Below are 25,840 nucleotides of genomic sequence, written 5' to 3' on the forward strand. Positions count from 1 at the left end.
ACACAGGGCTCGACCGAATATAACCCTATTAACTAGGTTGTGCTTACGTAATCCTACTATAAAGGTGGATAAGTCGGTTGGTAAAGTCAAATCCAACAAAGTAAATAATTGTCACTTAACATTAGTTAACAACAAAAGTAATCGTTGTCGAATATGTTCTCCTTATCCTGCTTATTAGAAGTCCTTGTTTTGTGCGTCATGGCTTTTTGTGAACGTTGCAGTTGAATTTCTTGACTTCCATTGCTTGAACTTTCCAATAAACCAGCTATCGGCATCGTTTTGGGTGTCGATGGCTGAATCCGCATAATCGATTCACATTAACAGCCCATTTCGTTTGGTTGGTACCGTTTTGATTCATATTACGGACACTTAAGGCCTCAGTATAGTATAACCCAGCTTGGACTATACAAAATAAATCATTCTGTATGATTTTTTAGCGTTATCGAGCGTCGGAAGCCCTTAACTTTCGGATGGTGCGTAAAGAATACGCGTCCGCAACTTGAATAATTTTAAATAAATCAAAACGTGTGACCTTTTCATGGTTCTTATTCCGGACGCTCCCTCACTTTTGCCTCATATTCCGTACGCTTTGATTCGAATTACGGACAGCTCATGATAATCATTAATGGAACAGTCAAATCATCAATTGAAATCGTTCAACCATTTAAGAGACGTCTAAGGTAGTTGGGCATTAAAAATTTGCAATGATATTTATGGAAAAAACCTAATAAAACGAGCCTCGAAAATGAGAACTTTTGGACGGCGAAAATTGAAACATTTCGTGTGAAATGTTTCCCATACAAACGAGAGTGTCCGGAATTTGAAGCTGTCCGTAATATGAATCAAAACGGTAGTGTTAATCAGACGATCAACGCATGCAAAACATCGTTAATATCATCATAGGGTTGAATTGTATCGTCGTAGGCGTAGAAACCGTAATCGAAACATGCTTGGCTGCCCGAAATACTTCGAAGTCGTGTTCACATGAAATGCGGAGCTATAAATTCACGGAAAATGTCTTGTCATTGCTATTCATACCCTTACTTGGGAGATTTTGGTCGTGTCGTCGAAGGCAGTGATTTCCGATTCCGGTGTTTTTCCATTCCAGGAATAAGTGAAGGGGCAAGAAAATAGGACTTGATGTGCTATGCCGAGGTGATTTGACATTAGAAGGTTATCGGTTTTTAAGGCAGATGTGAATGCTGAATAAATATAAAATAATTCATAAACCGTGGTGTTAAATTTTGCTAAGGTTTGAAAGATGAGTTTTAAATATGGGATGATAAGATTCTACTTACATTACAGTACTACATTTCTCTAAATTTCTCCAAAGTAATTTCTATATAAGCCTACATTGTCTTTGGGCCACCTTTAAATCACCACCTAGAAAGCTGAAAATTTCACAGAACACTATTTTCATAGTAATGATGGTAAGAAACATATGGGATATTGGATTTTCAAACATTTTTAAAATTTGAATCGCCCTAGTGTGACGTCGTTTCTTTTGCTCTCTCATTTTTCGTACATTCTTCCCCAGAAACTCACGATATACTCGCCCAATTGTGCTTTGCCGTTCAAGTGGGCGCTTTTTCTCTCTATCTTTCCTCTGGTGTCAAACCAAGCATGACAAGCCTTACACTCATACAAAAAACGTGACAAAGGGGGTGGGGGGGGGGGGTAGTCCCGAAAAAGTTAAAATTCAAAGTGACATAATTTGTGTACCATCCCTTAGTAAAAATTAACTTATTTGGCGGGCATATTGAATTTGGTCGCCATATTGCATTTTATTGTAAAAACTGAATTTGCAAACACCATACCACCGGTTTTAAAAGTTGTTGCATCATTAGAAAGCTGGCACGACGTCAAACTCATCATAGGAGATCTAAACGCTCAGGTTGGCCAGGAGGAGGAATTCATACCGACTATTGGAAAGTTCAGCGCCCACCGGCTGACGAACGAGAACGGCTTACGACTAATTGATTTCGCCGTTTCCAAGAATACGGCCACCTGTTTCCAGCATAGCCTTCCATACCGATACACCTGGAGATCACCGCAGCAGAGAGAATCAAAAATCTACCACGTTCTGATTGATGGACGGCACTTCTCCAATATAACCGACGTCAGAATCTATCGTGGCGCTAACATCGACTCATATCTGTGATGGTTAAACTGCGCCAAAAACTCTCCGTCGTTAACAACGTACGGTACCGATGGCCGCCCGGTATGACCTAGGGCGGCTTAAGCAACCGGATGTCGCAACTGCGTACACGCAGCACCTCCAGGCTGCATTCCCGGAAGAGGGTGAGCTGGATGAAACCCCTCTTGAAGACTGCTGGAGAACAGTACAAGGAGCAATCAACAATGCAGCTGAGAGCAATGAGGGGTACGTGGGACGGAGTTGACGGAACGATCGGTTCGACGAGGAATGTAGGCAGATTCTGGAGGAGAAGAATGTAGCGCGGGCGGTCATGATGCAGGAAGGGTCCCGGCAGAACGTGGAACGTTATAGACGGAAACGACAACAGCAGACCCGCCTCTTTCGGGAGAAAAAACGCCGCCTGGAGGAGACGGAAAGCGAGGAGATGGAACAGACGACGAGCGTGAGGTGATCGAAAGGTGGAAGCAGCACTTCGACGAACATCTGAATGGCGCTGAGAGCACAGGCAATAGAGGACGAGACAACGGAGGAACTACCTTCGTCAGTACTGCGGGCGATGGAAACCAACCAGCCCCCACTTTGAGGGAGGTTAAGGGATGGTACACAAATTATGTCACGCTAAATTTCAACTTTTTCGACCCCCCCCCCCCCCCTTTTGTCACACTTTTTGTATGAGTCCTCCGAAAATTTTGTAAGGCTTGTCACGCTTGGCTCGACCCCCTCCCCCCCTTGGAGCGTGACGTAATGTGTGCATGACCCCTAAAGATGCCATTCACCAGCTCAAGAAACAGATTCTGTCCAGTTATGATTTACATATTACATTTCCAGTAAGAAGAAAAATTAGAGGGACTTATTAATACATAGTGGAAGCTTTATCACCATTGATACTCACCTCCCAGTCGTCCATTTAATTGAAGAAAACTTGCTAATATATTACAGACAGCTCGGATGCCATCTCAGTTAAAATTCCGACACCGAAAAACTGTAATCTCACACGTGTCGCCACGCTACCATTCGGAGCACGTCTTGCGTATCTAACATTTCACGGTTCGCCATTTTCCACACCCGAACCAGGATGTCGGTAAGCACCCACCACCCACTTTTGAATGGTCTGCTGAACGCTCCCAGGAGATAAATAAAAACGTAATACGAAGCTTATTTTGATAAGTGTACAGTTCACTGACTGTCTGGTGGATTAGAGAGTTGGACGGCAATTTATATTCGTCGGGGTAGGATGGGGTTGATCAAGTGATTGATTTCAGGATGGATCCTAAATATCAATATATCAGTAACCATAAGCTGCATCTTCATTTAAGTATAACATTCCATTGAATCTGATACCCTAAATCGCTTGTTTTTCGAATGAGCTTCAGAGTCTGTTAAGTAGCATTCACAAATTAGACATGCAAAAACTATTAAGGTGAAAATGCCAAAACTCAGATTTTCAAAACAACTAATCTAGAAAACCAGACAGCAGTTCACGCTGAAAACTTGTTTGAATGAATATATGAAAAACAACACAACTTAATTCCACTAGTGTTTGTATCCTTTGGAAGATACGCGTATTTCGGCTTCAACTGTAAGGCCGTCTTCAGTGTCGCTCTAGTACACGACATTGAAAGCGGCTTAATAGTTGAAGTCGAAAATTATCTGTCAAAGGATACAAACTCTAGTGAAATAAATTGTTTAGTCATCAGTAAATCAGTTTTAATTTTTTATAGGTATTCCACTAAACAGCTCAACATTTTTGATCGATTAGTCATCTCCAGCAATAAAGTTTTCAACTTGCGTGGTTGTCTGGTTGTCGTGGTTGTGCTTCTGAACATTTAAAGTTTGGTTTCGAATCATCTTTACCTTAACTTTGCAACGGCTCATGTTTAGTACTGGAAGTTATTAGAAATAAAATGTTCTGCAGAATTAACTGTTCATTTAACACTTGTTGAATTTTTCGACACCTGTCACGTTTCTAATATGTTCTCTTTTTCTCCTCTTTTTCAGTATGTCACAGAAAAAATGGGCGGTGCGGAAGGCACCAAGCTGGACCTGGACTTCATGGAAATGGAAAGAGTAAGTTGTACCCCGACCGGCCATCCTCTGCCGAAACCCGTTTGCCGGACTAAGACAAATTTTGAATCAATTTCGCCAACTCCAAGCCCCACAAATCCTCATATTTCCCCCTTTCCGTTTCGCTAGAAAACAGACGTCACGGTAGAACTGGTCGAAGAGTTGCAAGCAAAAACGAAAGAATACTTGCAACCGAATCCGACGGCCAGAGCGAAGATGGCAGCGGTCAAAGGTATTTCTAAATTATCAGGTCAAGCTAAAAGTAATACTTATCCACAACCAGAAGGTATATTGGCCGACTGTATGCTGACATACGGTAAAAAGCTCGGAGAAGACAGTATCTTCGGTAAGTACGGGCGCCTTCGCCTTCATGCGCACTCTTGGCTTTTCGTCCCTCTATATTACACATATAACAATTACTTTTAAGAAATGTAAGGTTGGCTTTTCTTTTTTCGGTTCCTTTACGAGATAGCTTTTGTCGATTTTTTCATTTATGTTTCGTTTTTTTTTATGATACACATTCAATCCAAATGCTGAAAAATTAATCCAAAAAGTCCTTGTTTTCCAGTGTGTTTGTTTGGTTCGTTTTGTTTCCGTTTTTGTGATCACATTAAAATTTTTGGTTATTGATTTTTTCTGAACACAGCAGCGTGCCTTTTTGTTCTGTACATATGGCAAACCTAACCAGCGGCAATCGGTGTGCGTATGTGTGTGTATTTGAATGTATGTAAATATGATTTTGCTGCACTCACATGCATAGGAAGAAAGGACGTGAACGTGTGAATGATTCGCTGCATATCTTTCAAATGTGCTTTGGAAAAGGCAATGCGTTTGATTGGAATGGCGATGACGAATTGTGAAAAGAAAATATTTCTAGTCTATTTTCTACAGAGATGAGCCAGCCTCCGACTGCAAATCTTTTAAATAAAGATATCTAAATATCGGTCCTCATTTCTGATGATTCACTTTATTGTTTGTTATCTCAATCTGTTCAAATATTAAGTTTTAATAACTGAATCAAAACTCAAATATTGCTCACCACTCAAACCATTGCCTTCTGCCTTCCCTTACGCCTTTAAATCGAATAAAATCCCAACTTTTCAGCCTAATCAGAAAACTCGCAGAAAATGTGTCCAATATTAACCCAGTTTTTCATCAATTAGCTAAGAAGAATAAGACAGTTTGATCGGGTATAACAGGGAACAAGTATACTTTTATCATTTTCTATCCTATTTTTGCCATTTATTACACACCTAGATTCACTGTAATCAACAACTACTTTCGAACTTGAGAGAGTTCATTCGCCCCAACACTCGTTGCCCTTCCTTATGAACATACCTTTATTTTTTTCCGTTTTTACACGATTGCTTGCTTCCGCTTGAGATAATGGTGTGTTCGATTTTTTTTTCGGTAGTTTTATTCCTTGACAATCTCTAGAGGGAAACCGGGGAAAATCCATCGTTAATCCGCTTACATTTTCCCATTCTCTGACCTAGCGTTCGTTTGAAGCTCATCTTCTGTTGCCTAGCTATCTGTTTGTTTTCGGTTTCAGCTGATATGCAATCGGTTGCGAATTTCATGGGGATCCCTTTTTTGATCTGTACCAGTTGCATTCGATCTGTTTGTAGAATCCAGTCCTTGTTTGTCATCTCCTTGAATGAAGGGATTTTTATGATTTTCATTTTGTTTTCTCTCGCATCCAATTTGTTACGATTGGTTTTTAAGCAACACAGTTACATCTTCACAGCCATTGGCTTACACCTATTAATTTATAACTACACATATTGAAGTAGTCCAGGTCTTACCTTTTAGAGTCAGTTAACTATCGGAAACTTCTTACAATATTGGACTATATATTTGCAATTATTTTGATTTGCTTTACAATATGGTAAATTTTGACAGATTAGATTTCAGATAGTTTTGAATAAAATTTTCCCAGAACTATAATTTTATTGATATGAAGTAATTCGAGTAAACTCAAACTATGAGATGAAATCAAACTTTTTGTCCGAAAAAAATAGCTCGATCTAAACTTCAAAATCTTGTTTTAATCATTTTGTATGGACAAAGTCGAAAAGTGCAAATTTATTTTCCATTACTGTATAGGTCAACGTAAAAAATCAAATTACCTACCGTTTATGCAGCTTCCTTATTGTTGTACCATATGCTTCCACCACAAACTGTGCGTTTAGGTTGATGTCGTGTGCCTCTTTCTTGTTACTGCCTATCGTGTATTAACCATGCCTACAATTTTCCTCCCACAAATACGTTCTCCATGCCCGACTAATGCTAATGTTTTCTTTCCCTTCGATTTCCACCATATCCGAATTGTTGCTGTGTGATGACGACTGCTGCCCCCAAAACGTGTAGCCGGTGCCCTCGTTGAGATGGGCGATTCGCTCAAGCAGATGGCCGATGTGAAGTACTCGCTCGATGACAATATCAAGCAGAACTTCCTCGAGCCACTGCATCAGCTGCAGACCAAGGATCTGAAGGAGGTCATGGTGAGTATTTATAAAAGTATCTTTTACAGTTTTCAATTTCTGCATCATAATCATGTAGGTATCCAAGTATAAGTACTAGGAGATTTTCCTTACAGTTTACATATGTAGATCTCCCCTATCAAATTGAGGTCCTTTGAATGGTTCTTGAAGTACTGAACAAGTTTGCCTTAAACGCATTAGGCAGCATCCATTTATTATGTAACGCTAAAATTGGAAATTTTTGACCCCCTCCCCCCCCCCCCTCTGTAACGCTTTTTGTATGAAAAATTTCAAATTTTTGTATTAGCCGTAACGCTTCAGCCTACCCCCCCCTCCCCCCAGAGCGTTACGTAATTTGTGGATGCCGCCTTATAGATTTTTTAAATCATACCGGTATAAATTTCTTGTAATCAGGAAATCAAAACTTCCTCCATCAGTAAACTTTTTGAAAAGGTCATTTTGAACAGAATGATGGTCCAGATCAACGAAAATTCAATTTTTACCAATGAACAGTTCGTATTCCGCCATGGACATTCGACCACTCATCAACTTTTACGTGTAACAAATTTGATCCGTTCCAGCAAATCTGAGGGCTATTCTACTGGTCTTGCTCTTCTAGACATAGAAAAAGCATTCGACAGTGCTTAACATGAAGGCTTGGTCGTAAAATTAAAAACTTTAATTTTCAAACAAACATTGTTAGAATAATTCAAAGTTATCTGTCAAATCGTACACTTCAGGTTAATTATCAGAACTCCAGATCTGAAATACTTCCTGTAAGAGCTGGTGTTCCCCAAGGCAGCATTTTGGGACCAATATTATACAATATTTTCACATCTGACTTACCTGAGTATGTCAGAGTCATTTCTCGAGGTTGAGAACTTTCTTCATAAAAGTAATTGGAACCTATGGAGTGTGCGTAATTATGAAGAATGTGTCAAGAAGAAGAAAAAGAAGAAGTATGGAGCCACATAGCCCTCTACCCATCATATAACTAAGTACTACAGGGTAATAAGAGTCATTGATGCAACTTCCTCTAAATAAAAGGGATACTCGTGGATAATAATGACACTATCGACATTTACGACTACTAATGATGTTTTATGAATCCTACTAGGTTTCATCTGCCACCCGAATAAATACACTGACCCCAAAAATGACTGATTTTTGCACTTAAATGATTATAACTGCTTTTCCTTGATCTTCAGAAACTTAGTGTCTTCTAGAGAATGATTCATTTTGACTGTTTACACAATTTTGTAGAACTTTGTTGCTACCGGAAACTTCGCATTTTCAAAATATACGAGATCGATCAAAATACTGTGTACTGTTTATAAATATCCCATAGGAACATAGCTTGTTCTTACTTATATTACTGGTCTAATAGTTGAAGGGGTGGTAAAATGAACACCTTAAGGCTAAGTAGCCCTTCATTCGTTTTGGCAACAATGATGATTTTCAGCTTACATTTCGAAGTGATAAAACTCAGTCTTGATAGTTTATATTGACTTGAAAAAGTATCACTGTACGCGCTAACTTGCATAAAGTATGCTCATACTTTTTCAGCTGTTTCAGTGCAAAACCAACTGATTTTCTTTGATTCGAACTCGTGAGATTATTCGTGAGAATTAGCAACAATCATCAACGACACGTACAAATTTCAATGACGGCCTACTTCGCCTTAAGGATATCATCTTGTTTTTGATAGAAAAACGAGGAATTTGTATAGTTCTTTTGCACAGCATCATAAATAGGGATGTTATATATAGCAGCGATGCGAATTCAGACTGAAGTAGATCAATTTTCACATATTTTTATCGCTAGCAAAAACCGATGCAAATGTTCATTTTAGCTACCTGCACTATGTGGATAAAATTTACAGCGGTCGGTGGTAATATAAACATCATGCAAAAACCACCACTGTTCATTTTGCCACCACTTCCCCTAACCATTGGCATCAAAATATTTGATTATTTTAAAACTAGTCTCGCTTTTTTATAATCATAGACAGTTATTCTCTTTTTCTTTAAAGTTTTTTATTATTTATTTAGCTAACATCTAAACAGATAACACTGAATCAACAATTTCACACCACAATACTCGGTTCGTGGCCGCATCTCTCCATCCTCGGTTCTGCCCCACGCTCGCCAAATCGATACGCACTTGATCCGCCCACCTAGCTCGCTGCGCTCCACGCCTTCTTGTACCAACCGGATCCGAAGCGAACACCATCTTTGCAGGGTTGCTGTCCGGCATTCTTGCAACATGCCCTGCCCATCGTATCCTTCCAGCTTTGGCCAACTTCTGGATACTGGGTTCGCCGTAGAGTTGGGCGAGCTCGTGGTTCATCCTTCGCCGCCACACACCGTTCTCCTGCACACCACCAAAAATCGTCCTAAGCACACGACGTTCGGAGACTCCAAGTGCTTGCAGGTCCTCCTCGAGCATCGTCCACGTTTCATGCCCATAGATGACTACCGGCCTAATGAGCGTTTTATACATGGTTCATTTGGTGCAGGAGTGAAGCTTCTTCTGGAGGCCATAGTAGGCCCGACTTCCACTGATGATGCGCCTCCGTATTTCACGACTAACGTTGTTATCAGCCGTTAACAAGGATCCGAGGTAGACGAACTCATCAACCACCTCAAAAGTATCCCCGTCTATCGCAACACTGCTTCCTAGGCGGGCTCTGTCGCGCTCGGTTCCGCCTATCACATGTACTTTGTTTTTGACACATTCACCACCAGGCCGACTTTTGTCGCTTCACGTTTCAGGCGGGTGTACAGATCTGCCACCGTTCCAAATGTTCTGCCGACATATCATCCGCGAAGCAAACAAATTGGCTGGATCTTGTGAAAATCGTTCCTAGGTTATTGAACCCGGCTCTCCGCATGACACCTTCTAGCGCGATGTTGAACAGCAGGCACGAAAGTCCATCACCCTGTCCAAGTCCCCGGCGGGATTCGAACAAACTGGAATGTTCGCCCGAAATCTTCACGCTTTCTGCGCTCGGCCATCGTTGCTGTTATTAGTCTTGTGAGCTTCCCGGGAAAGCTGTACTCGTCCATGATTTTTCATAGCTCTTCGCGGTCGATGCTATCATAGGCCGCTTTGAAATCGATGAACAGGTGATTCGTTGGGACTTGGTGTTCATGGCATTTCTGGAGGATTTTCCGTACAGTGAAGATTTGGTCCGTTGTCGAGCGGCCGTTGATGAAACCAGCTTGATAACTTCCCACAAACTCATAATTATTGGTGATGGACGACGGAAGATAATCTGGGATAGCACTTTGTAGGCGGCATTCAGGATAGTGATCGCACGATAGTTTTCACATTCCAGTTTGTCGCCCTTCTTGTAGATGGGGCATATGAACCCATGCTTCCACTCCGTCCGTCAAGATGCTTCCGTCCTTATCCCTAAACATTTCGGCTCGCGGCATGAAGGCTTTCCGGGATGCGTTAAGCTTCTCGTAGAACTTTCGCGTTTCTTGTGAACGATGCAGCTGTTCCTTTTCTTCACATTCCGCTTCTTCCATATGGCGCTTTTTGTCCCGGAATAGACGGGTTTGCTGCTTTCGTTTTTTATATCGCTCCACATTTTGCCGCGTTCCTTGCTGCAGCATTGCAGCCCGCGCTGCATCCTTCTCCTCCAAAACCTGCCTGCATTCTTCATCGAACCAATCGTTACATGTCTTCCTTTCCACGTACCCGACGATGCTTTCGGCTGCGTTGTTGATGGCTGCTTTTATGTTGCTCCAGCAGTCCTCAAGAGGGGCTTCGTCAAGCTCGCCCTCTTCCGGTAACGCTACTTCGAGATGCTACGCGTATGCGGCGGCGTCGTTCGGTTGGGCCAGTCGCGCTAGGTTATATCAAGGCGGGTGTCGTACATTGTTGCTAACGGATAGTTTTTGGCGCAGTTTCACCATCACTAGATAGTGATCAAAGTCAATGTTAGCGCCACGATAGGTTCTGACGTCGGTAATATCGGAGAAGTGCCGTCCATCGATCAAACCGTGGTCGATTTTTGATTCCGTCTGTAGTGGTGATCTCCAGGTGTATCGATACGGGAGGCTGTGCTGGAAGTAGGTGCTGCGAATGGCCATGTTCTTGGAGGTGGCATAATCTATCAGTCGTAGGCCGTTTTCGTTCGTCAGCCGGTGGGCGCTGAACTTTCCAATCGTCGGTCTGAACTCCTCCCCCTGCCCAACCTGAGCGTTCAAATCTCCTATGATGATGCTGTTCCCAGCTCACGTGTGTTGTCGCAGCACTGGTAGATGGTATGATTACCTCTAAACGTTCGCACCATCGAACCTGTCCAGCACACCTCCTGCAGCGCTACGATGTCGAAACCGCGGATCTTCAGTACATCGGAGAGTATGCGTGTGCTTCCGAAGAAGTTGAGAGATTTGCAGTTCCATGTACCGAGTTTCCAATCGCTAGTCTATTTTCGTCGCTGCGGTCTTTGCCGAATGTTCTGGTCCGTATTCTCTCGTTGACGTTCCTGTGATTTTGTATTTTTACGGCTGACTTGCAGGGCCTGACACCAATCCCCTAGATTTCCGGAGGACCATTCCTCCTAAATGTTCGGAGGGCCATAGTGCGCAGTTTAGCTTAGAGTCCTTCTCTGGCACTCGGACGATGATCAGCCGCCCCTGACATGGGGAACAGACGCTGTTGTGAGCCGCTCCTAACATGGAGTACAGACGCTCAAGGTTTGCAGAAGCAAACCCCCCCCCCCTTCCCTGTCAGCATACGACAAAAGTTCCCACCGGGGGTTGGTTACCCGATCTTCCCCAAGGTTACTCGTACCCCGCCCAGTACCACTAGGAGGTAGGGATAGGAGTTGCTGGGCAAGAGGCTAAGGACCACACAATGGGGTCTATTTTATTCCTGTAGGTACGCGAGGTACCAATGGTACGCCATGCCCAGCCATTTACCGTGCAAACTTCCCTGGGATGCTATGGTTATTTTCAATTCAACCGTGGTTCCAAAAACAAGAAGCATTTTGTGACCGACCCTGTAAATTTGACTGCGAAACCTAATTTTGAAATGTAATTTAAAGCTTTATTTTTATTTGACGTCAGACACGTTTTGAAACGGAATCTAATAATTTTCTTATGATTTTCCCATGAGTTCCTCCTCGTTGACCCATCATTTGTTTTCGATCTACTTGTATGACCCTACTTTGTAAGGCAGTTCAGAAATTCGTACAAATTTCTTGTGAGTCGAAAGTTAGTGCTTTTCTACCACCTAATTATTTTTTTATAAACCAGTCAAATTCGTTTTGAATAATATCAATACGGTAAATGGATTAGGGACAAAATGACGAAAAACAAAACGTCGAAAAACAGAATGTCGAATACCAAAACGTCGAATCCTAAAACGTCGAAAGTAGTAAAATTCAACAGCGATTCTCAGTGAAGTGATGGTGAACTTTTATTTTAGGCAACAATGGCGCCTATCACGTGAGAATACTGACCAATGAGGGGAAGGGGGAGGAAGTCATGATGCATTTAGAACTGGCTCCCACAGTAGACCGGATATGCCTCAGCATCAACGTTAGTTCATGTGGAAAGATGTAGGGCTGGTAATTTTATGGCAGAATGGCCTGCTGTTTGGTTAGAAGACTGCCTATTAGCCTGGGATACGGTTATATGAAACATTTCGAATCTCGCTACAGTCCACTTTTTGGATTGCATTTAGGTCCCATAACAACTGTGCAAAATTTCTGCTTGATCGGAGAAACGCCAGCCGTTCAAAGTTTGTATGGGATTTACTATGGGAAAACATACTTTTGCAAAGAAAAATCGCTAGAGGTCGCCCATTGACCTCTATAAAAATTCTGAATACAGACTTCGATAGATATTTTTACGATGAACAACATTGTTGAAGACCGCAAAGCAATCCGATGCTTGTGAAAACAGTTATTAAGCATAGACTATTCGGAAATTTTTCCCGGGTGCTTCGTGAAGCCCAAAAGCAGGACGGTTCGGTTTTGCGTCGTCCGATAGATATTGCTCACGGTTTCGCGCGTGTTTTCGTCGCGGGAGAATTTTTTTCCCTGTTTTGGAGCGTTTTGCTGGGTAGGTATTTGGGAAGGCCCAAGCAAGACGGTTTGTTTTCGGAACGCCAAGAAGTTTTGCTATCAGTGTCAGTTTTGTGTTCAGTCGAGAATGGATTACCAACTGGTGAGTTCGTTTCATGCTTATGATAACACATTTTTTCTTGAAAGCGTATGGACCGATTCGAATGAAACTTTCAGAGAACATTAGATATAACTTGAATTTTAACATATATTTTTGAATAATTTTTCCAATCACGAGTTTATAAGTAATAACGGTTTGACTAAAGTGAAATTTTCGACAAAAAATTCAAAACTATTTAACTCAAAATCTGACAGTCCTACACCAAAAATTACCTTCAGCAAACTTGTTCATCTTGTCAAAATCTACAACTTTGCTGAAGATACCATGAAGCTATTCCTTCAATAAGTTTAGTCATCTCAATTATAAAAAATCTTCAAAAAACTCACTTTAGTCAAACCGTTACTGCGTTTGAACTTGTGATTAGAAAAATCACTCAAAAATATATGATAAAATTCTATGTCTGATATTCTGTGAAAATTTCATTCAAATCGGTCCATAAATAACTTTGCTATAGTTTATCAAAATATATGTATATATATATATATATATATATATATATATATATATATATATATATATATATATATATATATATATTTTTTTTTTTTCTCTCTTTAACATTATTAAAAATTATCTTTTGAATTGTCGGCATTATTCCTGTTTCATATAATTTAAAATATATATATATATATATATATATATATATATATATATATATATATATATATATATATATATATATATATATGTAATTTTCAGTTTTCGTCATTAATAAAAACGTCTTTTGAATTGTTCGACATTATAGATGTTGACGTATTTTTTAAAGCTTCTACCAAAAACTTCTCGAGACAAAAATACAAAACTAGCTTTAAATATAAGTCGTATATTTCCCCCTTGTCCATGGTTCGCATCACCGACCAGAGGTGACTCCCAGATCTTTTCCTCCCTCACTAATAAACACCCTTCCCGTGGTGATTGTGGAGATGCAGAGGTATTCTCGGTCTCTAGAAGCAACAATCATTACACCCTAACATTCCTTCCCCATCCCAACTGACTGTAAGGACTTGGCCGGCGCCGTTATTGATCAATAATAATAGATCTGCTAAAATTGCACTTCGAGAGTAAACGGAAACTCCCATCCCTCATTCATTTGGATCATAGTGCAATTCTTACCAGTTCCGATCAATCACGGAGTTGCAACCATTGACATGTACAGTCAGTCTATGCTATGCTATGCTATGCTATAGACTATTCGGAAATGTTGCCCGATTTTGTTATTCTTGTTATTCCATTACGTGTTAATCAACGTCGCCTTGCCAATAGGTTTTCATTGAATAACTTTGTTCACAAGTGTCGGATTGTTTCGCGGACTTCGGCAATATTCTTCTTCGTAAGAATACCTATCGTGGTCTGTGTTCAGAATTTTTATAGAAGTCATTGGCGACCTCTGGCGATTTTTCTTTGTAAAAGTAAGTTTTCCCATAGTAGATCCCATACAAACTTTGAGCAGTTGGCGCTAAAATATAGTTTCTCCGATCGAGCTGAAATTTTGCACAGTTGTTATGGGACCTAAACTGCCGTGAATCGCAAGTCAGTCCCATCTGTAAAAAGTAGGCATTGGGAAAATGGGCTGTGAAGTTTCGAAACTCGTTTTCCATACGAATATTCAAAAAATTCCAGAGGATTGGAACATGTTCCAATCTTAATGAAACTTTGACAACTTGCCTTTTACTACGATATCTTTCCGAGAAAAATATAAAGATGATCGAAACACGGTTCATTTTTGTGTTACACGGTGCGGAAATCTGTAGTGGGACTGACATGCGGTTACTTTTTATTATGGGACAAATTGACTTGCTGTTTTTTCCTATTTTTTCCGAACAAATAATATAATCTTATTAGTGCAGCTGAAAGAGCATTGAAAGATATGTTGAAAACTGAGCTCAACTCAATTTTGACGAAAATGCAGATGGGACTGACTTGCGATTCACGGCAGTAAATGCAATCCAAAAAGTGGACTGGAGCGAGAATCTAAATGTTGTCCCACACTACTGCCTATGTATCGGGCGTAAAAAATGGCGTGCTTTAATGATGGAAGAATGGAAGCGTAGGGAAATGGTTGTTTTGTCCATCTCTGGTTCTAGCAAATGCTATGAACTGTGATAGATACCCCCATTTTAAGGTAAATTTTACAAATAGAACCCGGGGTGACGAATACTTGTGCTATGACGAATACCGGTATTATTTCCATTTTTCTGGAGCTTTCGACTCTTTTCTGAAAGTCCGCAGTTATTTTTGTAGAGCTTTTCTATAGACTGTCTCTAAGAGTCCTCCCATAACATCTTCTGTTTTTCTCTGATTTTTTTTTAAATCTCAGAATCTTTTTAAATTAAAAAAAAAACACGTTTTGAGCAAATTTATCAGAATTTTTAGCAAAACTTTTTTTTTATCGGGGTAGGGCTATATACGCAGTATAGTTTCTATACTACCCTTACTTCAAATCCTATGGAAATTGCGGAAATATGATTGAAATTCTCTTGGATATCTTTTACGCAGTCATTTCAATCAATGTTTGTTATTTTTTCGAAGTAACCCTTCAACGTGTACTACAGGGCTTATTTCATAAATTTGCCTTAAAATGTTCAGAAAGTTCACAAGATTTTTCTTCATAGATTCGTTTTGGTATTCTTTCCCGAAAGTTGATGGGAATTTCTAACGACATCTATCGGACATGTTCCCATTTGTACTCTTTAGATTTTCTAGGAGTTACATCTATGAATTCATACAGCGATTCCATACCACCGGTTTTTCCGACGACCATACTTCATCCGCGAGAAGTTCCTTAGGGTGTTTTCACAAGGATTCAGAAATTTATTTTGTTGATTTTTTCAGACTTCCTTCGGAAAACAATTCACTAATTATTTCAGAAACTACTATTCAGGTATTCCTCCAAGTACGAAATACTTGATTTCTTCAAGGATTTATATCAATATGTTTACAATACTTAAGGTTAGAGAATTCATCTTTCAATTATTAAAAATAAAAATAAAACAGTTTTTTCGTTCAAATTTAAAGATATCCTCATGAAAATCTTTCACTGCACTACAGATAGCAAGTGCAATGAATTGATAGATTTTTATGAACATTACTTCAGTAGTGAGCAAAACAAAAAATGGTTTTGAAAATTTCTAAAACGATGATGGTTATTTCCCTCTTAATTAAGATACATCTCCAAGACTTCATTCGGCGATTTCCCTAGGAAACCATGTTATATTTTTTTTTCAGGAGCCGACCAAGAATACATTATTTAACCAGGATTTGCTTTAAGGATACATAGAAACATCCATTCAGAGAAGGAAATTGTTATCCCTAAAAATGTTTCTTCTTGGAATTCATAATTATTGATATTATTATTAAAGAACTTTGGAAGTAATTTAAACAAGAAGCATTTTTAAAATTTTTAGAAGATATTCGCGAAGAAACCACGGGAAAATTTTCGAGAGTCGATGAAAAAATCTCTGAATGAGCTTTTGATGAAATTTCTGGAAGTTTTATAAAAAAAATCACGAGACGAGCTTCTGATCAACTGTTATTTGAACATTAGAACGTTTTGCAGTTCCTTTGGCGTTGAAAGATCAAGCAGATACTGTTATGCTTTTATTTTTCAAGATTTATTTTTCTCATATGTTTTTTCTATGAAATTTGCAAACTAAAACATTTTTATATGCGTGGTAATGTATACATTACAAAATGATTTTTTTTATGTCTTTAAAGAGACTTTCGGCCCAAGGCCGGTTCGTCTCTGCGACAAAATGAATATTGCAATGAAAAAATGTGATGATTTGAAAATCCATTTTGGACAGTTATGCTGCGCTGGCTGAGGTTTCTATTGTGTGGGCTTCCAATGGGTCGCGACGTTCTCAAACGACCGGTTACGGAATATGAATCCGTTGCTCGATAAATACTTGTTTTTAATTATGAATCGTGATTTACGGCCAACCAGCCGAGTGGAAGTGTAACAACTACCGAAAAGCTAGGCATTGGATATATATAGAAAGCGTTGTGTTTGGATGGGCATCTAATTCTTCCGAAAGAGGTGCACTTTGCGAAAAAGGACCACGTGATTATTGAGCTGAAATCGAATTCAGGTTAACTTCTGCGTTCATGAGTCCTCTCATGGCGTAGTGGTAACGCGCCCTAACTAGAGATCGGGGAGTCGTGAGTTCGATTCTCACTGAGAAGACGTGTAACTTTTTCGCAAATCTTTACATCAATTTGTCCATCTAATCCAATTGCAAATTATATGTAATGTTTAGCTTTTCGCTATTTGAATGATTTCCTTTCGGTATCTTTCTTAAAGAGGCACAAAACCTCTTTTCAAAAATTTGTTACAACATAAAACGAATTTATTGGAGTCTCTCCGGAGTGGAGTATATATCTTCATGTCAAGGGCTCTCCATTAACCACGTGGTTATTTTTTTTTTGAATTTTCAGACCCCCCTCTCTCCCTCGTGGTCATTTGTCCACACAAAAATTTTAAAATTTGTATGGACCGTGGTCATTGCTCAGACCCATCATCCCCCCATAGATGTCCACATGGTTTATGGACGGCCCCTCTGTATTTTAAACTAAATAATATTACGACTATTTGAAGCATCTCAGCTACCACAAAAGTAATTCATGAATCATTTACACTGCCCTGGTTTTGCTCCATTTAACATCAAACATGAGATATAACAAATGTTTCAACATTATCTAACTGAAATGCATTCAACGTTCTTCATTTACAAACAGTGAATGGCAGTCGTTGTTTGCTAAGTTTTGAGAGCATCTTAAGCTCAAAATGCAAACACTTCTTCCATCCTTGTGATATCACTCAAATGTCACAACCTTTGCCATCAACCTTTTTATGACGTAAGAGTGAAATTGTGGTACTTGCACTTTTCATCCCGTTTGTTATCTCTTCCATTGTATATCCTCGCAATGGAATCTGGTTCAGAGAATACAGAGATCCCTTTTCCGTTGTTACCGAATCAAATTTGCCCAGTCTCTTCATCCCAAACGGAAGTTAACCTTATGGTTATGATGCCCAGCCAACGAAAATTGGCCTCATAGGACTGAAATGTCATCACGCTTACCCGGTCTGTTACGTGCAGACAGTAGTACCTATAACAACAGCCAGAGAGTTAATTAATTGTTTCCGTTTTTCTTTCTCGTCTTTCAACAACTGCTCATCGTGCTCCCGGCAAATAGCATCATCGCAAAAAACTGCAAGGACGACGTCTTGATTTTGACTGCAAAAAGCGACGACAAGCCAAAGGTAAGAGGTGGTTTTATTTTCTGTTTGAGTATGCTTAGAATTTTCAATTGGTTTCTCTCTTCTTATCCAAGTCCTAATGTTCCCTACCACTTTCCCTAAGAGCGAAAAGTTTATCATTTCCGTTGGAAAGAGTTCTTGTTTTCACAGCTTACAATAAGGAACCATAACGAATAGATCGATTCATCATTCCAGGAATGTTTTGTTCTGTTGATTATCGTCGTCTTCGTGGAGTGGAATTTCATTGAAATGATAACCAAATAAGGTTGAGTTAAATCTGAGAAATAACATCCTACCTTGCCAACCAGAGCACGACTATTCAAAATTAAATTTAAAATTGTGTAGTATGTTATTAAAAGCTTCATATTACATAACATTGTGCACATTAAATAGTTGTCAGACTGTGTTAAAAGTTTTATCCGAGTAAATTTATCAGAATAAAAATTAGCTTTTTAAGAAAGTCGCTATTCAGTAAGTCCTTGCTGAGGTCCAGTTTGTATTTTTCTCGACCTTCCAGGACCACAGGCTAAAATGGGCAATGGTTTAAAAATACAAATAATCATCTTATCAATAGTTGATACCAGAGGAAGTTTTGTTATGAGCAAGACTTATCTGAAACGTAGGCTTTTTCCCAGTTGGATCGTTATGCCAGAAACTAGAAAATAACATGCTGGCTTTCAGAAAATGGTTGATCATTCCTGAATTTAGTATACTTTGCGGAAATTTCGTCTTTATTAGCACATAGCCGTAGCGGTAAACGCGCAGCTATTCAGCAAGACCAAGCTGAGGCTCGTGGGTTCGAATCCCACCGATCGAGGATCTTTTCGGGTTGGTAATTTTCTCGACTTCCCAGGGCATAGAGTATCTTCGTACCTGCCACACGATATACGCATGCAAAAATGGTCATTGGCATAATAAGCTCTCAGTTAATAACTGTGGAAGTGCTCATAAGAACACTAAGCTGAGAAGCAGGCTCTGTCCCAGTGGGGACGTAACGCCAGAAAAGAAGAAGAAGCAGAAAGTTTCAGTTCCCAAAATCATGCTCAATCTGAAGTAACATAAGGTATGGGCATGCGGGAATGATAAATTAATTATAATTGAATTTTGTCCAAATTTCCCATCCGCTTTAATCAGTGTGCAGCTTCAACGACCGTTAGAGTTTCTCAGCAGTCAGAATCCTGAATGCTTGCAAGTGAGTAGGTTGGCGATATTGGTGAAGTTTTCCGAGCTTGGTGTGGGGGCGGAAAAAGATCACAAAATTCCGGCCGATAGATGTTTCTTAATTACCGGAATTTTAAGTTATTTTTCTCTCCTGTTTTGCGAAAGACAATTTTGAAGGCTCGGAATGGAAGTGCAATTATTTTAATGCAGATATTTTTTGTGCTGATTCAAAAGGTGCTTGATAAGCACAATTATTATAGCCGAAGATTTTCAATTCATACAAAAATTAATGGCTAATTACTGAAATAACCTATTTGAATACGGCTTTTGGCAAAGTTATAGCTGACGAATGACATTTCCAAAATTTCCAAAAGCAATAAAAAAGACAGCCGCACGATTCCAATTGAGCTAAACCGAAGTTTATCCATCAAAAATTAAACAAACTTACAGCCAGTGCTGTTAACCCTCTAATACCCAACCCCGTCTTTAGACGGGGTGCTCTTTGGAATTTTGTGTATTTTTTCGTAGCTCGGAAATCAATATGATTTTATTTTTGACTTAAACCTTGACTCATAACACGCATATAAGAAAAGTTTTTTTTATGACTTTTGAAACTTTTTTGTATATTTGAAAGTTTTTAAAAAAATTGTATTCTTATATAACCTACAAATGCCTGGGGTTTATGAAACGTGTAATATAAAACATCGTACCTTTTATATTTTTCTACTATCAACCTATCACAGAGGAAGAGCTTGGTGGTATTAAAATAGTTTCAAACCTGTTTTTCCGTTAATTATACGGAAAATAAAAATATTAAAAATTTGATATTTTGAAAAGTACCGTAAAAACTTGAATTTTTATTATTGCCAAAAATCATCAACTAGAAGAGGCTTCAAGAAAAAATGAAAAAGGATTGGGATGTTCAAAAATAAAAATTATAAAAATCAAAAACTAAAATTCATAGATTTGCGAATAAAAATAAATCATTGGCGTCTTTAGAACAATTTTAACAATGATATGTAGATCGAAAATGAAAATATGGGTATTAGAAGGTTAAATATCAACATTTTGGAAAAATAAAATGTTTATAGCACCAACTGATAGTGATTCAAAAAAGGTCTCAGGGAAACACATTTCCCTACGACTTTTCCACGAGGAAGGACGATATTAGCAATATTCAATCATCAAAGTCACGTGATATTCATGACATTTAACAGCCCTTATAACAGTGTTTTTTTCGTATTGATTGGCGGATGCGGGTACGCATTGGCCGTTTTTCCATGCAAAATGGTCAAGTTTGGAGATCTGAATCTCAGCTTTTAGTGGTCCGATTGATCTGAAATTTTCACAACAGCCTAGATATAACATAGATTTAACTCAATTAAAATATCACTGCATTTGATACACAACCTTTTAAATTATTAAAAATCTCTGAATTTGCAAAAAATTGCAAAATTTAATTTTGAAAATATTTTGAAAACAATCAGTTTTACCGAAAAATGATGTTCTGCAAACTTGTGTGTCTTATCAAATTGTACATTTTTGCAGAAGGACATATTGCTCTAAATATTTTCATTTAAAAATTATTTTTACTTTAAAATTTTGTCATATTTTTAGAAATTTGAGATTTGCGATAACTTAAAAGTTCGTTAATGAAAAACTATGAATTTCTAGCCTAGCATATTTGAGGTTACTTTCAAGCTGCGGTGAAAATTTCAGGTCAATCGGACAACTAGAAACCGAGATATAAGACTCCAAACTTGATCTTTTTGTATGGAAAAACGGCCAATACGTACTTTATTCTGTCCGATACTGTAGCTATTGATTTGAGGATGGCTCAAATTGTATTACCAGTTATCCCCTTATTTATTTAATTTTAACTTTTTTCCTTCACGTTGGGCTCGAAAAATGTAGTCACTGCCAGCGAACAGAAAGCTTCTGCATAGCGCAAGCTACAATAAAACAGACAGCTACCACGCGTCTCCATTTCATTTTCATAATTTGGTCGAAGATCTATGCACATCTCTGCAACTGTACTGAAGCGTTGGAACACAATTACATTGATATTCTTATCAGCCCTGTTAGCTTCTAGGGAACACTATTCTTGACATTGGTATCCTATTTCCTAGGTTTATTAATATGGTTCTCAACCTCGATATCAGATACCGAATATTGTGTAAGGGATGGTTGAATGTAAAGGGTTTTTGAAGTCACTATTTTTTCTTGAGATAATGCTCAAGCACTCGTAGAACTACAGAGATTATTCCATTATTTTTACAAGAACTTCACTTACTTTTCAAGGAATCTCTCAGAAAATTACTCTAAAAATTCTTCAGGAATCCGTACTGCATTTGCTGTAGTGATTTCTGATGAATTCCTCCAGAATTTGCTTTCAGCAAGTCTTAAGAAGTCTAATGCTGATACCTCCAGTAATTCCAACATGGATTACTCCGAAAGTTCTTCCAGAGATTCGCCCAGGATGTCCTTCAGAGATTCTTTCAGTTATTCTCATACCGATTTCTCCAGCTGTAACTTTGAATCTCCTTAATATTCCTAAAGGAATCTTCCCGGAAACTCCACGATGTTCAGTGACATGTGTGTTACTCGGGGATTGGGATTCAAATTCTCGCTAGACTATTCCATCATTTCTTCATGAATTCCTACACAGACTCTTCAAGGGATTTCTCGAGAAATTCTCCTAAAAATTCTCCAGGAAGTCGATCTGCAATCGCTTTAGTGATTTCTTGAAGAATGCTCAAGTGCATCGCTCCAAAAATTGCTTTAGAAAAGCAGTCCAATGCTGATATCTCCAGTAATATCCACATGTATTACTACAAAAATTATCCCAGGGATTCGCTCAGGATTTTCCAGTTATTTTCGACATATTCCTTCAACTGTTACTTCTTATATTTTTTCAAGTATTTCTACAGAAATCTTCCTTCGAAAATCCATACTGTTTTTTTTCTAGATTTGAAGAAGTTCGTAGAATTATTCCATGAAAGCCCACAAGAATTTCTCAAGAAGTTGCTACGGTGTTTTTTTCCAGAGATAATTCCACGAAATTTATTAGGAATTCATTCATGAGTTCCTTAATAAATTCGTCCAGGGCTCCAAGTTTCTTCAGGAATTCTCCAAGGCATGCAATTTATTCAGGAATTCGATACAACATTTTCTCTAGGAATTTCGAACTGTCTCCCAAAGATTTCTTGAATAATAAATATTTCATAGATTCTTCAAGAGATCATTTAAGCTTGCACTCCAGAAAATGCTAGAGCAATTAGTCATACAATTTCACTGATAATTTCTACACAAAATTTTTCCAAGGTTACCGTCCTAGGTTTTGCAGGAATCCTTCCATAAAATTCTGCAGAATACTATCCAGAGTTTCGTGTATACATTCTTTCAGTAAACTATTTTAGAGTATTTTTTTTCTATTTTTCTGGAGAATCGTTCGAATCTTCCCAAAGAAAAGTAGAAAAATGGGGTTCCTAGCAAGAGTTATCCTGCAAGATTTAATGGTGTATACATTTCATCAATGATTACATCAGGATTAATTTTGTAATAAAATCCAAATTCTGGATAAACTTTAGGAGAACTGAGGACTTTCTTGAAAAATTTCTGGAAGATTTTTTACATGGCTTCCTGAAAGAACCTCTCAGTAATACAATAAAAAACTATTTGGGAACTTTCATAATTCACTTTGGCATAAGAGTTTTTCGTCTGATATTTTGTAATTCGAAGAACTTTAATAAAGATCGTGGTCAAATATGAGCTCAGTAGCTTTCTGAAAACCTTCCTGACGAAGCGAATCGAAAGTGCCAAGAATAGGAGCCGGCTCCCGAAGCTGAGCTTGCCATCGATCATTACCCCATGATGCCTAAGGGATCGCTTGGACTCTATGATGCAATCACCTACCGAGATAAGCGCCCGTTATCCTGACTTGCGGTTGGTGATTATCACCACTTCAGTCATGTGATGGGCCAGTCCTAGTTTCCTAGACTTCATCCATTCCTCAACTATGGAAATAGAGTGCACTGCTGTCAACTCTATTTCCTCCATCGATTTACCATAGACCACTAGGGTGATATCGTCGGCGAAGCCAACAATCTTAACACCCGTCGGAAGGGGCAGCCTCAGTACGTCATCGTCAATCGCATTCCATAACAGCAGGCCCAGGATTGAACTTTGAGGTACTCCCGCGGTAATTTGAACGCTTTTCTTCCCCTCCTCTGTGTCATACGGTAGAATCCTACCATCAAAACAGCTTTCTATTTAGAAGCTTACACAACTGCACAGGTACCTTGAGGCGGCTATCGCTTCCCAGCTTGTGCTGTTGAACGCATTCTTCACATCCAGAGTGACAACCGCGTAGTAACGGATGCCGCTCATTTTATGCCACCTCAGTTGTCGGAACGACCGACTGGATGGCGTTCAGAGTAGATTTACCTTTCCTGAAACCAAACAGGTTGTTGGACAGGCCGTCCGCACCTTCCGCATACGGTCTTCTTCAAGCGTCTCAATCTGTTGACCAGAGAATACGTGACATTATTTTATACGCTGCATTGAGGAGCGTTATTCCTCGATAATTGCCGCACTCTAATCTATGCCCTTTTTTGAAGAGAGAGCAAATGAGACCATCCATCCAGCTAGCAGACAGTTCTTCTTCCTCCCATATATTTAGCAGTATGTGGCGACTAATTCCATGCCCACTACCGTGTTTGAAAAGTTGGGGCGGGAACTTATCCTTCCCAGTAGCCTTGTTGTTCTTCAGCTCATTAAACGCCTTCTTCACCTCATCTTGTGATGGAGGCTGCACAGCTTGACCATCGTTTTCGATGTTAATTCTGGTCTCCGATGCTCTTTCGTTCCCACCATTCAGTAACGTTTCGAAGTGCTCTTTCCACCTAGCAGCCACCATCGTTTTATCTTTAAGCAAGTTACCTTCACGTTGTTGTACATGACGGGATACTCTTTCTCCGCACGCCATGGACAGTTTAATAGAATCGTCGCATATCGTTCTGTTCCATATTGTCGCTTTTCGGCTGATATTGCTTCCTTGTACCGCTCTCTGTTCAGCCTAGTACCAGACATTAACATCCGACGTCTGGCATCGTTCTTCAATCCATCACCCTCTGACACTCCTCGTCGAACCATCTACTTCTAGTGCGTCTTCGAGCCAGTGCCTATGACTTCTCGCGCTGTTTCACTCACCATTCCATGGATTGCATCCCATAGATTGTTGAGGTTTTCGCTCACATTGATCTCACTTATCCGCTCGTCCTGCTTTTAGTGATATTCAGTTGCAACACCATCTGCTTCCTTAGCCGTGTGGTTAGAGTCCGCGGCTACAAAGCAAAGCCATGCTGAAGGTGTCTGGGTAAGATTCCCGATCGGTCCAGGATCTTTTCGTAATGGAAATTTCCTTGACTTCCCTCAGCATAAAGTATAATCGTACCTGCCACCAGTGTATAGACTCACACTCAAAATATCAATCAATACTCTCTCCCGTGAGAGCAAACTCATTAGAGATCTGCTTCGCAGATCTCACGCTTGAGATTTTGATGGAAAATCAACTCAATCAACTCAAACCGTAAAAAATGATTCAGTCGCTAAACCCGGCAAAAACTCGTGAAACCCGAATGTTGTTGTTTACGTTAGAAAGAATTAACATAGTTTTACCAGACTAACAAGAAATTATTTTAAATTATTAATTTTACCATAACTAACAAGAAAATTGAGTAAACTGTGGAAATACGAGACAATGAGGTAAAAAGGTGATCCAACTCATCCATGATTTTTTGACTGCTGAGTTGCATGATTGACAACTCACGCATGAAAAATCTCAAGCACAGACAAACAGATGTAACACTTAGAACAAATCTCGATCAAAATCATAGTCACGAGGACATGTACGCCCAATGCTAAAATTAGTGTGTTTGGCCGACAGACCAACAGATGGCGGTAGTGTGTAAACGTCAAACACGAACAAAAACGATGCGAGCGCTGCGGGTAGTAGATTGGCCACCTACTATATTTTTGATTCGACCGTTATAAAGGTGGTCGATGGACAATGATGAGAGTGTGACGTCTGTTTGTCTGTGTCTCAAGCGTGAGTTGTGAGAAATTGAGTTTTTCACAACACTGCCTGCCACACGATATACGATTGCGAAAATGGCAACTTTGGCAAAGAAAGCTCTCAGTTAATAACTGTGGAAGTGCTCATAAGAACACTAATCTGAGAAGCAGGCTTTGTCCCAGTGAGGACGTAATGCCAATAATAATAATAAGAAGAAGAAGAAGAAACCATCTCCTGAGAAGCACTGGATATTGAATCTCGTTGTTCGCTGTGGTCTTGAATTTGCTACAGTTGATAGTCGCACTCGAATTTTACTGATAACGAGATAGTGATCCGAGTCAATGTTAGGACCCCTAAAACTCCTAACATTAATTACATCTGAGAAATGACGACCATCCTCCAGAATATGGTCTATCTCAGTGCTGAAACCTAAAA

The 25,840-nt window shown here is 39.3% G+C and overlaps 1 protein-coding gene across 12 annotated transcripts in view; it reads left to right on the plus strand.

Annotated features, from left to right (window-relative positions):
* Positions 1-25,840, plus strand: part of LOC5574814 (endophilin-A) — a 174,151-nt gene that overhangs the window by 129,204 nt on the left and 19,107 nt on the right. For 11 of the 12 annotated variants that reach the window (XM_021850501.1, XM_021850500.1, XM_021850505.1 and 8 more), the window contains 4 exons: positions 4,157-4,225; positions 4,352-4,568; positions 6,593-6,726; positions 18,105-18,171. In XM_021850501.1, coding sequence (XP_021706193.1) covers positions 4,157-4,225; positions 4,352-4,568; positions 6,593-6,726; positions 18,105-18,171 — 487 coding nt within the window. The remainder of the gene's footprint in view (positions 1-4,156; positions 4,226-4,351; positions 4,569-6,592; positions 6,727-18,104; positions 18,172-25,840) is intronic. The other variant, XM_021850506.1, reaches the window with a different exon arrangement.

Source organism: Aedes aegypti, chromosome 3 (genome assembly GCF_002204515.2).
Source record: "Aedes aegypti strain LVP_AGWG chromosome 3, AaegL5.0 Primary Assembly, whole genome shotgun sequence".
NCBI lineage: Eukaryota > Metazoa > Arthropoda > Insecta > Diptera > Culicidae > Aedes > Aedes aegypti.